The sequence below is a fragment of the Dermacentor andersoni genome, chromosome 1 (assembly GCF_023375885.2).
Source record: "Dermacentor andersoni chromosome 1, qqDerAnde1_hic_scaffold, whole genome shotgun sequence".
Taxonomy (NCBI): Eukaryota; Metazoa; Arthropoda; class Arachnida; order Ixodida; family Ixodidae; genus Dermacentor; species Dermacentor andersoni.
In genome coordinates this window covers 135,501,911-135,515,795 of record NC_092814.1, presented here as the reverse complement: position 1 = coordinate 135,515,795, position 13,885 = coordinate 135,501,911, and the positions used below count along the sequence as shown (strand labels likewise).

Here is a 13,885-nt window from a genome sequence, read left to right as displayed (position 1 = left end):
ATGGGCACTCTGAATGATGGTGCAAGGATATGGTTGGCTATTCAGAGAACTGGCGCAACCTACTGTGCGGGATTGGCCATGAATCGGGCGGTACGTCTATGGCCACTATCCGCATTGATGTCCTCTTCCTACTGCGCAGGTTTTTCACCTCTGCCACCTGCTCTCCTTCATGGTTGCTTGAAACTATGTTTCGATGTTACCTCAAGAAAATGCAATACAACGCGAGATGCTGCTGTTAAGTTATTTGTATTACAAACAAATAAATGGTATCTGGTGCGCTACTTACGTTGGAGACGTGATAGAAGTTCACAAGAATTGTGTTCGATGCACAAGATACGCGTTCCAACCTCGAGAACTGTTTTGCTAGAGAACGTAAATGTAGGCGGAATTGAGTTATGGCTGCGAAATTGCAGTGCCTAGAGACGACTTGGGCGATTTCCAGGCGTGCAGGTGCAATAGCGTACTCAAAAGAACTGTTGCGCTATTTCATTAAACCGTTCAGCACACGAGAGAAACTGTCGAAGCCTTCCACATATTCACTTCTAATTACTGCACAAGCCAAGCATCTGTCGCACTATCTCAAACGGAAACTGAATTTGATTTTTACATGTATATATATATATTTTTTGCACTTAGGCATATATACAGTTGCCTTATACATTCAGACGCTTTCCAATAATAATAAACACAATTGCTATTGGTAACACTTGCTCTATGTCAGTCGCTACTCTCGACCACCTAGTCACTCCACACAATTTTCAAGCAACGATACTAAATCTGAGGTCACCAAGAAATTTAGATTTTCCTTATAATAAGACAGTCTGCTTTATACTCATCAAACATCACCATAAATCCAACAAAGTTGGCTTGATACGGACAGCTATAGCCGTAAATATAGGTGTGCTCATATTGTCAACCATAAGCGTCACCTATTCAAGACTTTACGCTTAAAAAATGTGGTATCATCTCCTATTCAAAGGTTTGGAACGAACATTAAGACTCATAGAGTGGTTAACCACAGAATTGTGTATACGACAAAGCTCAGAGGCTTCAAAGGTCACCTCAGCGTGTGCTACAACACTGTCGTGGAGGTTTTGCAATGCATTCGCGCTTGTCACCATAGCCAGGAATCTGTTTAAGTGGAGCAGTGCTGTCCTTCACTAACACAGGGGAAATTCTTGCGGTAGGTCAAATTTCAAAAGCTTTTTCGAGAAATGCACGCACGAAATTTGACAACGAAGAGTAGATGAATTGACCGCGAAATAGACGCTTAGTATCTCCCACCTGGATGCTTGAATCTTGCCGCCGACGGCATCCAGGAAACTGGCTGGTCTCTCATGTAGGGTTCAGGTTCCCCTGTAAAAAAATATAGCGCGCATTACTTGAGCTTGTACCAATAGCTCATAACTTGAAAAGCATATATTAATTGGTATACTTGGTGAAGAGCAACAATATTTGAAAGTTGCGATAAACTAGAAAAGTATAGGGAGAGGTAAGTACATGCAACGTCACCGGCTCCGGTCAAACACCTATGCGGCAGAAAATGGTGGTTAGTAGGCCACAATTGGCTTGATAATAATCAGGGTCAGTTCAGAGGTTCACAAAGCGAGGGAGCTCATAAGTTTCCACATGTTTCTGCGTTTATGTTTCTGCGACAGCGCTTTATTTTCGTTTGCTGGTTTATTCCATTGCTTGTTTTATTGTTAACTGACAAGAAATTCTAGAACAAATATTTTAATACGAACAATAACCTGTCTTTTCTGTCATTTCTTCCTTCCTAAAGAAATTTGGCCCCTCTTGGTGTCAGTTGTCAGCCTTCTCCTTCCCTATTTCCCGCTCTGTTTATGTATGTGTGTTTTCCATATCAAATATTAACAAAGCTAAGGCAGGCATCGTGTACACTCCAGCTACTGTATGAAATTAGGTACCCTCCCCATCAAGCTGTCGAGAACGGACATGGCATTTTATCTCGATCGCTGCCCAACCAATTCGTCGAGCTAAAGCTTCCTCGTAAGAGGAATCTTTAGCTCGGGCCCAACTCTCATACCGCCTGTTCAAATGCATGTAAAACGCAGAAACGCTTTTCTGAGATAACCACTTGGCTTATTTTAATGAAATGTGTTGCATTTGAGAGATACAAGTTAAATTCTATTGACTGTTGAAACAAGGAATTTCGATTTAGTGCCTGCATCTCTTTAATAAAATTTTCAAAATTGGCACGTTTGAAAAAAAAATAGAAGCACGAATTTTACAAATTCGTAGCTTCGCAGGTAGAATTGATATCACAGTTCTGAAAACTGCATCCATTACAGCAATTAAAGCGGACAAATTTGATTTGTGAATTTATATTTTACATAAATCTGTTACATTGTTTACAAGGGTTTTGCTACATTTCTACTCAGAACTTGGTGGTCTGCGTGAAAGCCATGTATAATACGTTAGTTTGTCCGCTTTAGATTTAATATTAGGTACAATTTACAGAATTGTGATGTAATTTTTACAGCTGCGTTACAGAGTTGTAAACTTCATAGTTTCATTTTCTGAAAATTTGCAATTTTAACAACTTTTCTTAAAAGATTCACGACCTTAACCAAAATCGGCAACCAAAAGTCACTAGATTCTAACTTTTTCTTTTAAACGCAACAAACCTAATCAAATTGTACAGTGCCTGCCTAGAGAAACGATTTCTTATTTCCCGTGCATTTCAATTCAGTTCAGTTGTTTATGTTTCACCACAAAAAGAAAGTACAGAATGTGAAAAAACTTGTGAAAAAAAAAATGGCGACCGGAAAAAAAGCTGCATTATAGGAACTTCACGGAGCTCCGGCCACCGTGAGCAAGCAGCAAACAGGTGGAAACACTGCATCGTCAAAAAAATGTGGTAATAAGCACAGCAGTTAGGACACTACAACATGCAAAACAAGATATCTTGGAAGGTAGATCCCAGAAACTGGGATAGCATGAATACGAACATGTCATGTCAAAAAGAAAATATAAACACCATATATTCACTGATTCGACAACGAATTAAAGCGGGCGTCATAAAAGCAGATAAAACGATGTGATAACGCAGCAGTGTATTCTTTGTCGCAGCTAAAATAAATTTCATTGAAAAATATGCACGAAATGTAAAAAGCAACCAGATCATATATTCAAGACATCGTTCATAGGTATACAGTTAAAAAAAAAATTACAGGCAACATGTATACGTTCGACAATGAATGAAAGTGGTACGTAATAGAATTTGCTGCGTCGAGGGACACGTTTTCACAATCAACTTTTATTAAAAACCAGCTTTCATGATAAGTGGCACGGAGCTAAGCCTTCCTCAAGTTCTCTCGACCGTTACTCTTAGCCTGCTACGCCGATTACCCCGTCGCGAAACAATTGCGTACCATGTTGGGTCTCAACATTTACGAACGCATTTTCCATCGGAGTGACCAACAGCGCCACACGCAATTTCGCCGACGTGAAGAAACGATAGCGCGCCTTCTGGGCCACTGCTCCTCTGTCTACGGTCAACAAAATTCTCAGCGTGCACTCTTTAGTTTCTTAGCGGAACGACCATTTTCAAAATATGAAATGCTGGGACTTTGGCTGAAGTACTCTTGCAGGCACATGGCCACAAAAGCGCAGTTTCGCTTCATGGGGGGGACTGGACGACACGACCACCTGTGATGACGCCAATATGCCAGTACCAACACCGCCAACACCGGCAGGTACAAAGATAGTGTATGTTTCCTGTTGACTCACGATTAAAACAATTTATTCAGAGACATCGAGGGCAGTGAAATTACTGAGTTTCTTTCCTCTTGATAATGATAGAAACATTGCGTCCTAAAGCTGTGTGACGTACGTGATCCAGTAATGATAGCATAACACAATTATCTTCTTCGCGGGCACCACAGAGTTTAGGTAGTTCTAACTGTTAAATTTGAAAAGCTAAGTATGAAAAAAAAGGAAGCCTGGTGTTACTTATTACGCACCCAAAAATATAGAAGGCTATCGTACACTCTTAGCATTGTAACGTTTGATATAAGAGTACATTGGCACAATGCTGTAGCATAAACTTGAGCTTTAGCAATAACCAACACAGTGACTGACAGAGGTAAAAAAGAAACAGTGCATAGAAACGAGCAAGTAGTTCGCTTCAATAAAACTGAGTAGCGCAAGCATGAGCATGAATTGACGGTGAAATATACGACACAGACACACAACAGCAAATAAATTATTGAACAAGAAGCATTGCTTACCTACGTCACATATATTGGTGTGTTCGGCTTTCGTTACAGCACTCACAACACAAGCGGTTTTCACGACTCTTAGGTAAGCGAAGAACATTTACAATCGGAGGGTATGTCGATTGGAATAAACAGTTGGTCGTAGCACTTGTCCGCGTCTTCTGTGTCATCTCTATGTGTATGTGTATTTTTTGCGCTGTACTTGCAATTTGCAATGCTAGACCAACTAGCCCAGCAGACGGTCCTTCTGAAGAGGATTTAGCATCGGACATTGTCACTGCGTCTCGTTGCAGCGGCCACGAATCACACCAAACATGTCTCTGCTGCACGGCGTCATGGCTTCTTTTCAGCGGCTCGCTCGCCTTTAGAAGTCTTTTCCACGACAATGTTCGCCACAATATTCTACGATGTATGTTCAGTGTTTCTGTTGCTTGCTTTTAGATTATAATGACACGCATGCATTATTGATCATTAACAAATGAATTGATGCCGTAGGAAGTATGCGCACGTGCAAGATTAAACTTTCTTTGACATTGCGAAATCAAAGATCCCCACTGGTACCAACAAAATCTGAACTTAATCCAACCTGCCTGAGTCCCCCGGCCGCACGCCATATTGTAAATGTTAGACCCAACTGATAACAGCATATCAGGATTGCAATACGAGACAATAATCAGTAAACTTCGAATCGATACAATAGGACCCCTGAGCCACGAACTACAACATTTTATAGGTTAAAATCGAAAGGTTACAAGATATTTGGCGTCGCATTAACTTTTAAAATAGACACTTCGACACATTAAACCTATAGACGTGACGGAAATTAGCAAAAACACAAAAATTAAGTTGCTTTAGTAAATGAGTAACCTTTATGTTATAAGTTACTCGCAACTATTAGGTTAACTTAAATGTTACCGTACTAAGAGTGTACGACTCCCTTATCACATCTTTTTGTAAGCATCCTAGGCAGTCTAATTGGTTTAAAAAAATTATGGTGCTTACGTTTTTACACTGAAAACATCATCTGTGTAATAGCTACTAACGTTAAGCGTCACGCAGTGCGGTGTCGTAGCTCCCTGCAGCAACGACTGACCACTATCGCGACTCTAACGTGAAAGCTCTTTTTCCTTTCCAGAATTTCGCTGTCCTAGTGACTCTGCTGAAACGGTGCACAGATGTATTTGCTGTTGTTTCTTTTTGTGCGCTTATTATTGTTCGGTGATTTCCTTGCCCTTCCCCGAAATGGGTCCTGGTCAGCTGTGGCAGCAGCCGTGCGCCATACTGACGAGCCTAGCTCGTCAGTATGGCAATCTGTTTTGGATTGCTTCAAGTGCGTTTTTGTGTGGCCCATTTCTTTTCGTTGAACACCGTGAACCACGTACAGGAGGATCCGCTCAAGCTTTCTTCGCTATCATCTCGGCTGTGCAGCGCCGCGTTCGAGTTTAACGCCGCGAACCAGAAGGCGCAGATTGGGCGGCATAAAAATGCTAATCAAGACACCGCACCGTCCCCGACATCATGGCGAGAGAGCTTAGGCAAGAATCCGTATACATCGGCGCTGCAATGGCTGCGGAGCGGATATAAAAGCAAAAGCCGAAGGAAAGACAGCGGGAAAGGCGTGAACGAAGAAGAGCAGCCTCAGTGTGGAATGCGCTTAGCTCGTATGAACTTCGTGTGTGTGTTCCGCATTTTTCCCGCTCCTCCCGTTTCAATTTCCCTTCCTCGTGGGTCGGTTTTCCACTCGATGGTTGCCCTGTAGTGAAGTCTTAGGTAATTTAAGGGAAGCAGCAAAGCAATGCATCGCTAAGATATACAAAAGCAAAGAAATAAGCAAAAATAAAAAAAAGAAGACTGGAAATGAAGAGTCTACTTGAGTAGAAAAGCTTAGTTGAATATCTGCTCACATAAATCATCAGCGATAGCCACTCCCGACTTGTTTTTTTCGCGGCTTTGTATTAAGACGGAAGAAACTTCAATGAATTAACGCCGGATCGCGGTCAGCCTATGGAGTAATTTTCGTGAAAAGGACGGCAGTGACAGGGGCTGATGAGACTGCTTCGCAGAAGATACAAATGACAGCCAAACAAGGCCTAGATCATTCTAGTAGAACAAGGAAACGGTGAGGGCAGAAGAATAGGGAGGGGGGGGGAGAATCGGAGATCTTTGTTCGGAACAGAACGCGTTCGGACGCTGCAACGTCAAAAAGTGGGTGGTCCTCAAAACGTGTGAGAATGGTAGGGACAGAGCAGCCAATCAGCAGCGGTGAACTCCCCGGAAGTTGACGTACCTCATTTGTCGTCTGCTTGGGGACAATACACTACGACATCAAATGTTCCTCACCTTCCAATGAATAAAATGTTTGAAAAAAAACAAAAATTAGTTTTTCTTCTTAAGCTTGAACACATTCTCAAATAGTAATACGTATGACTACTACAATTTATTACTATTAGTTTGTCTGCATGGTTGTTAGGTGGTGTCACGCACAGCGGAATAAAAAAAAACGAAGAGAGCAGTGGCGCGCTTTTGAAGACGCAAAAACGTGTTGTCGCACCGCAATTTCCGGCTGGGTCCCTGGGTCTCGGCGAGTCGGAGGGAGCTGTTCAACGCAATGATCGTTCGGGGAAAATAAAAATTTAAGCGACGCCAGAATTCGCTTTCTGTCATCTCCTCAAACGCATTTCACAACTCTAACCGCTCTGCTTTCTCCTAGAGAAACGCCAACGCCGACCGAAGCTGCCATTACAACCGCGATTTTCGCTAATTAGACTATGGATTGGATCCGAACGTGCCACTCCGTAACCGTAGACGTCGTTTGGATCCAATTCAATCCACGTGACTTTCCATGCGAAGCCGGTCTCGTAGTGAGCTCGTGATCGCTCGAATAGAACAGCTCTCGTCGCGTTCTGCTCCTAGCAGACGACGTGTTCGGTTTGAAAATGATTTACAGGAGCGTGTCGTCATTTTGACGTAACCAAAAACGTGGCCACGCCGCGTGGATAACGACGTTGGCGCGGCCTAGGCCAATCGTGTGAGGCGAAACTGAACAGGGGTTACGAACAATGACCTCCGGTCGCGCCCCAAGAAAAGAAAGATTCTCAAGTCGAGAATTTATCCGGTTTATGCACAGGGAGGAAAGTGTTATGTCGCCCTCAAAAACTCAGCAACATGAGGATCCCAGGAGAGAGGAGACTAGTAAAGTTTGTAATGTGGATATCGTTCATCGTAACATCCATTGTTCGCTTGGTTTAGAGCATGATACGTATACGTATTGGGCCTTAAGCCAAGTGTAACAATGGATGACCGCATCTAGATGAACGCTAGTGAAGTCGCGGAAAATTTATCCTTAACTCGGGTTACGAGACTCAGCTAATAACAGTCTCGATCGTGCTTGTACCTTTGATTTCTACATATGACGCGCACCTCCATATGTGCTGCTTGTTTACGCGTCACGAGCTTCTTAGGCGTTGAATGAAGCCATGAATACTAGATAGATCGTTAATCAGGACGCCAGCGATAGTAGGGTTGATCACGCTTTAGGCAACAACGGCAACGTAGCCTAATACAGCAGAAATATTATTCTTTTTTCGTGTTTTGTGGATTTGTAGGCAGCATTTTATGGTGGTAGAGCCCACAAAAGTTGACTGAATTTGCTCGTCGGCGCGAAAGTCATGGTCTATGCACTCTTTTCGTTCCTCTAGGCACTCTTTTCGTGCCTTTTTATAATATAGACATCAGTGACTGACAAATCAGTGTGGCAAAAGGCAAATGCAACCGCGTAATGCGTCTATTGTCAATGAAACGTTAATCGCCGTTGGCAAAGGAACTGTGAAACTTTCACGCAAATTTGAAAGCACTAGGCACATAACCAAGTGGGGTAGCTGCTTTCTTCGTGTTCCTGAGCTGTTCTGGTGAGCCCGACATAATGTTTTAGAGCACAGCTCTCAGGCGCCCGTTCCTCCGGTGAGCGTCGGCTTAACCAAGAGAATAAGCATAGCGAAAGATGAAAGCGAGCAGGCAACGCAGCGGGAAATGGAAGACGCGAGGCGGAAAGCGGAGGAGGATGGTATGGCGAAAGGGTGAGAATAAAAGCGTAGTGCGGCGGCGATGACTACGAGATGGCGTGACAGTAGCGCGCGTCGTCCGGAAGGTCTGTCGGCGACGGCCGCCGTGAATGACGCCCAAGCGTCACCCACGCGCTGGCTCTCGCGATCTTTAGATTAGCGAGGCTGTCGAGCCACACTTCGCTCGGCTTGTAACGTGCCGAAGGAGACAGGCTGTCTGCGCCAGGCAATATATTGCGAAATGAAACGCGTGTAGAGCTGCGCTCACATTTCGAAATTAGGGAGTATCGTAATCGTCGGCAAAGTTTTTGCCAATCTACTCAGATATGGTGCACTTTTCTGGCTGATCATAATTCTGGAAGGCTGCACTTGTCCGCACGTTTACAAAATATTATGTAGAACCAACTTTGTTTGCTGTTCCAGAATACGTTTAGCATGATTTGGGAGGTGGTTATTTGTGGCACAATGCTGCACTATGTGTTATGAGTTTTGCTCCCCTTACCACTGTCCCTTAGGCGTACGCGGAAGCCAAGCGATACTTTGAGCGCCATGCACTTCCTGAAGGACCAGTTCGCAACCCCGTTCATCATCGATTGCGACAATCGGCGCAGGGTGGTCAAACTACAGCATCTTATAGCACCAGCTGTCACCACTGAAGATTACCGGTATGCTCACTTTAAAACCATGCCACCGCGCAGTGCTTTAGCATTGTGTTAGACTACACTATCTTTGGAATCGGCCCGCTAAACCGATTAGATGGGCGCAAGAAACCGGGGTGAGTTCCAGAAGAATTCTCAACGCATTAAAAATCGGCTTCATTGAAGCACCTCTTTCCTAGGCGATCGACGAAGCCATCCAACTTTATCCCGCACAATGTGTGGTCTTTTCTGCTTCACCTTGCTACTTGCAAAGCTTCTTTTTTTAATTTAAATATACAGAGTATGCTATGCTTTACAAAACGACGAATTGGAACGTCCCCGAAATCCACCACAAACTGTTATGAGTAGAATCACGCTCCATAAACAACTAAGCGCTGAAAAAAAAAGTTCCAGTTTCGCCCGAAGGGCGAAGCATTCATTGCGATAGAAAATTAGGAGACAGCTATACGACGTAAACATAGTAGTTTTATCGACCATATTGTAAACATTCGCTTACTCATTAAATTAACAAGCATGGACTCACGTGCGCACAAGCAAACATGAACACATCTCACTCGATGACCGCACACACTCGTTGTCAAAAGCTGGACTGAAGAATCGTGGTAGCAGACGCAAGCGAATCGGCCTTCATCTTGCCTCTCGCTTCAACGTGAATTAGGCGGCACAAACACAGCGCACACGAAGCTATCAGCATTCGAAGCGTTTTGTCCCCGTCGCAGATCGTGTTCAAAATGGGGCCCACACGGCCGTGCCATAAGCCGCTATTACCGTAGTAGAACGTCCCCTGCACTCATGCCGATGCCTTGCACGCGATGGAAGACGGCGTGCTACCTCTCCGCTTTCCTCCCTTGCGTGCTTGAGATTGAGCCGCCATCGTCGACTCACTTTCACACGCTTTCACTCCCATACAGCGTACGGCTCGCAGCGACGATGTTATCGCATTTGGACTTTATGTAGAACATCACAGCGACGCCGACTGCGGAAGTTCGCCGAGAGTATCCATTTAATTGCTGTCGCAAAGAAAATTATGCATAAACACCACAAGAGCTAAGTAAGCATAAGCATCGCGCCACTTCCTCATCTCCACGTAGCCCGCTGTCATTATCAATCTTATCGAACTTGATCATACCGATATGAACCCTTATCAATCCTTATCGGTGCCGTTATCAACCTTATCGGACTAGATGCGGCCCTTATCAACCCTTCTAGTTTGTAATAAACCTTATCGGACTAGATCAGAAGTTTCTTACTCTTATCGGTCGTTATCAACCTTATCGCAATTGATCTCATTATTAACACTCATCTGTCCTTATCAACCTTATCGAACATGATCCGATCCTTATCAACCTTATCAGAGTTGCTCCACCCATTGTAGGCCCTCATCGCTTTTTGCCCTTTATCCATCCTCATCGATCGATTTTAACTTTGATGATCCCCCACATAACTCCTGATCCATAGGCGGACAGTTTTCATTTTTCCGGGAGGGACAGGCTGGGGCCCGACTAGCTTTCCGAACCCCATATATATATGCATATATATAGCAGTACTAGTTCTAGGTTTGTAGCGGTAGGCTGAAACAGGTCGGTGCTATAGCGAAACGGGGAAGCAAGCGCTTCTCGTCGTCTTCTTCTCTTTCACCAGCGCCATGCCGACTGCCCAGTGCCTTCAGTACAATCACTCCCCGCCGATAGCGTAGCCATCATGGCGACCTAAGGAGAGGAGAACACGGCGGGGTCATGGCACTGCTTGAGCTGGGAGACGTGGACAATTTCCTGGCCGCGACGACGCTGGTCGAAAGGCGCTTCCATTGGCTCGATGAAGTAGTTTACCGCGGTTGTTTGTTTCAGTACCCGATAAGGACCGTGGTATTTGGAGAGCAGTTTGGAGGAAAGGCCTGGAGGAGTAGAGGGCACCCACAACCAGACCAGCCAGCCAGGAGCAAAGCACGTAGCCGTAGTGGATGAATCGTGGCGATGCTTTTGGCCCCACTGGTCCTAGGATGTGAATGAGCGAGCGAGCTGGCGACATGACGACATGTAATGAATTAAAGAAATGATAAATTAATGGAAATGAAGGTGGACCAAAAAACACCTTGCTGCAGGTGAGGAACGATCCCACGTCTTCGCATTACGCGTGTGATGCTCTACCGCTTGAGCTACCGCGGCGCCCTTATCGATAAAAATCAGGCTCCTCCGTTAACCCCTCTTTCTTCTCGTTTATTACATGATGAGGCTCTCGGATCCGGCAACATTGAAGCCTGGGGAGAGGTCAGGTGACCTAGTCCGCCAATTTACAGGCCCGTGCCTTCCAATCTATTGCACTTGAAAAGTCTCAGCCAGCCAGTTTCGTTCTCAGCTGCTGCTGTGTGCTGGTGCTCCATCTTGCTGATACCACAGAAGTGGAAGACGTGACGGTGGGACTTCGCTGAGAAACTCATCCACCACACCTTCAAGGATATCGTCCATGTAACGCTGTCCAGTCAGTGTGTGATCGAAGAAGATGGGACCAATTGTAGCACCGGGGTCAATTCCGAACCCCACATTGAGCGACCACTGTACTGGTGTCGATTGCGTTTACCCAATGTGGATTGCAGTCACTCCAGCAGTATGCATTATGCAAATTTACTTTGGCGATTCTTAGAAAATTGGCTTCATCTGTGCACACGATATAGCTCAAAGAGTCCGGTGACTCATCGGCTTTTGTGAGGACCCCATTCGAGAAATCTAGACAATTCTATAGGTCCCTGTCATGCAAGCATTGGCGCTGGTTAAGGTGGTACGGGTGAAAGGCTGTCATTTAGAACCTCCAAACTGATGACTTGGAAATTGGTACCTCGGCGGCCACGTCTCGCACGCTTGCAAGATTTGAGGACATGAATGCTAGAAGATCCGTGCGTAGGCTAGGACTCAAAAATGGAGTCCTCCGCCGCTGTTTCTTGAAGCTGTCGGTTTGTCTTAGGTTTTCGTAATTTCGAATGATAGTCAATGCCTTTGGTCTACCGCCACACTTTCATGACTGATACATATATATATATATTTGCGGCCTTCCTCTTGTTGCCATTTGCATATCCCAAGGCAGGGAACATGTTTACCTTTTGCTCATTAGAGAAAGACATGGTGACTTGGATGAAACAAAACACAACTTTAAACCTTTGCACTTACTTGGTTAATTCGCTTTTCTGGTGATAGGTAGTGTGTAAAAAAATAATAATAACCGTGCACTTTACCTACGCTAAGACAACACCAAACGCGACGTGTTACTTCTACCGGGGCGCGGCAGAGAAGGCACTAGCTCGATCACGATGTTTTTCTTTATGTCCTTTATTTCGTTCTAGGTAACTCAGAGGGAGCCTGTTCGAGGGCGCTGTTTTATGATGCAGGTGGGAGCGCATTGACGTGGTATTCTCCCTATTCCGCGGGGTTTGTTTATCGGTCGGAAAAAATTACGACGCAATCAGTACGTCGCTGAAAATACCACAGTTAGATGTCCCATTGCTGTCCCTTCAAATGCCTCATTGACACTTCGATAATTGGGATAATACGTCTTGAGTTAGATAATTGAATACAATTACCTAAATGAATCTCAGTAACGGAAATATTACTGGCAGCTACTCCACTGTACCGTAAAAAATATGCACTAGGTTTTCTTCGAGTAACGCATTGCTTTTTTTTAAACCTTGATGCATGATAGTTAATTGGGACACCTTGTATACATTTATGACCTTTGCATGCAACTGACAATGTTTCCATCCCTAATAGATGTTGTAAATTATTAGAAATGTTCTTTTCATTAATCATTAGCGTTGCTTACTCGAAAGAGAAGCAATACTGAGACACACAACATTCACGTGCATTTCACATGCCCCTGATAAAAGACTCTGCCTAAGGGGTTACTGAAGTCTACAGTGCTTTTTTTTTTCATGGTCAAAAAAAGCACGGAATACGGTTTGAAGCGTGGTGAAAATACAATAACATATTCGTTCTCTAGGCATAGGCTATCCATACCTTTAGAAATAATTTTTGATTGGCTACCTCCATCTCTGTCAAAATATAATAAACGTTGTCCTGTGTGTATATTTAAATATATTGTGCATGTGAATGGTGTTTACAGTGGAAATTTAAAACAATGTTGAAACGAGAAAATATGGATGAGGTAGGCACCGCTAGTGCTTCTAAAGCGCGTGTCCTCCTGTTGTCAGGATTAGCAGAAATAAAGGGAAAGTATGAATTAAAACCCGTGCACGTCCTCGCCAACAATCATGCAGAAAGCTATTAGCCTAGTAAAATTCCAAGTGAAACGGTCGAGCAAAGTCAAAAGAAACCTCAATTGATGTTGGTGACAAAGCTCTGGTAATGAAAATTTAGGTGTGTGTGGGCGGGGAGCTAAGCCCCCTCCGGAAAACTCCGAAGGCGGCTTGGGCCCCGGAACCCCCCCACTTCCCCTAGTCGGCGCCTACGCCCTCATCATTCATCCGTGGCATTTTGATCGGTGAAGGAACGTTTCAATGGAAGGCGCTTCCCAAGCGAAGCGCATGGGGTGCGCAGTATCTGGCATTAAATTGTGGCAAAACCGGAATTTTCCTGACGTCTACAAGGCTCTACGTCACCTCTACATGTCATAGAGATGGCTTTTTTTTCCCACCATCACCAAATCCTTCAACAAAGCCTTCATATAAGCTGTTCTCCTTTGACAAGATTTGTTTTCTACCGCAGCTACAACACATTCATATGGTTCAAGTATATTCACCTTCTGCGAGCGTGGGTGTTTAGCCCAGTGGTAAGACACTCGGCTTCTAAGCGTGGGGTCATAGGTTCCAAACTCATCCGCGCCCAAGTTTTGTTAGTTTATTTTTAATAATGAAACATTTTCTGTATGCAGTGAAACCGTCACGCGTCAGCAACAGCTTGCCTCAGTAAGTCAACAT

The 13,885-nt window shown here is 44.4% G+C and overlaps 1 protein-coding gene across 1 annotated transcript in view; it reads right to left on the bottom strand.

The window, feature by feature from the left end:
- The window catches only part of LOC126543350 (synaptogenesis protein syg-2-like), a 961,852-nt gene that overhangs the window by 765,991 nt on the left and 181,976 nt on the right, over positions 1-13,885 (bottom strand). The window contains exon 2 of the mRNA XM_055062075.1: positions 1,285-1,356. Within this exon, the coding sequence (XP_054918050.1) occupies positions 1,285-1,356 (72 nt within the window). The remainder of the gene's footprint in view (positions 1-1,284; positions 1,357-13,885) is intronic.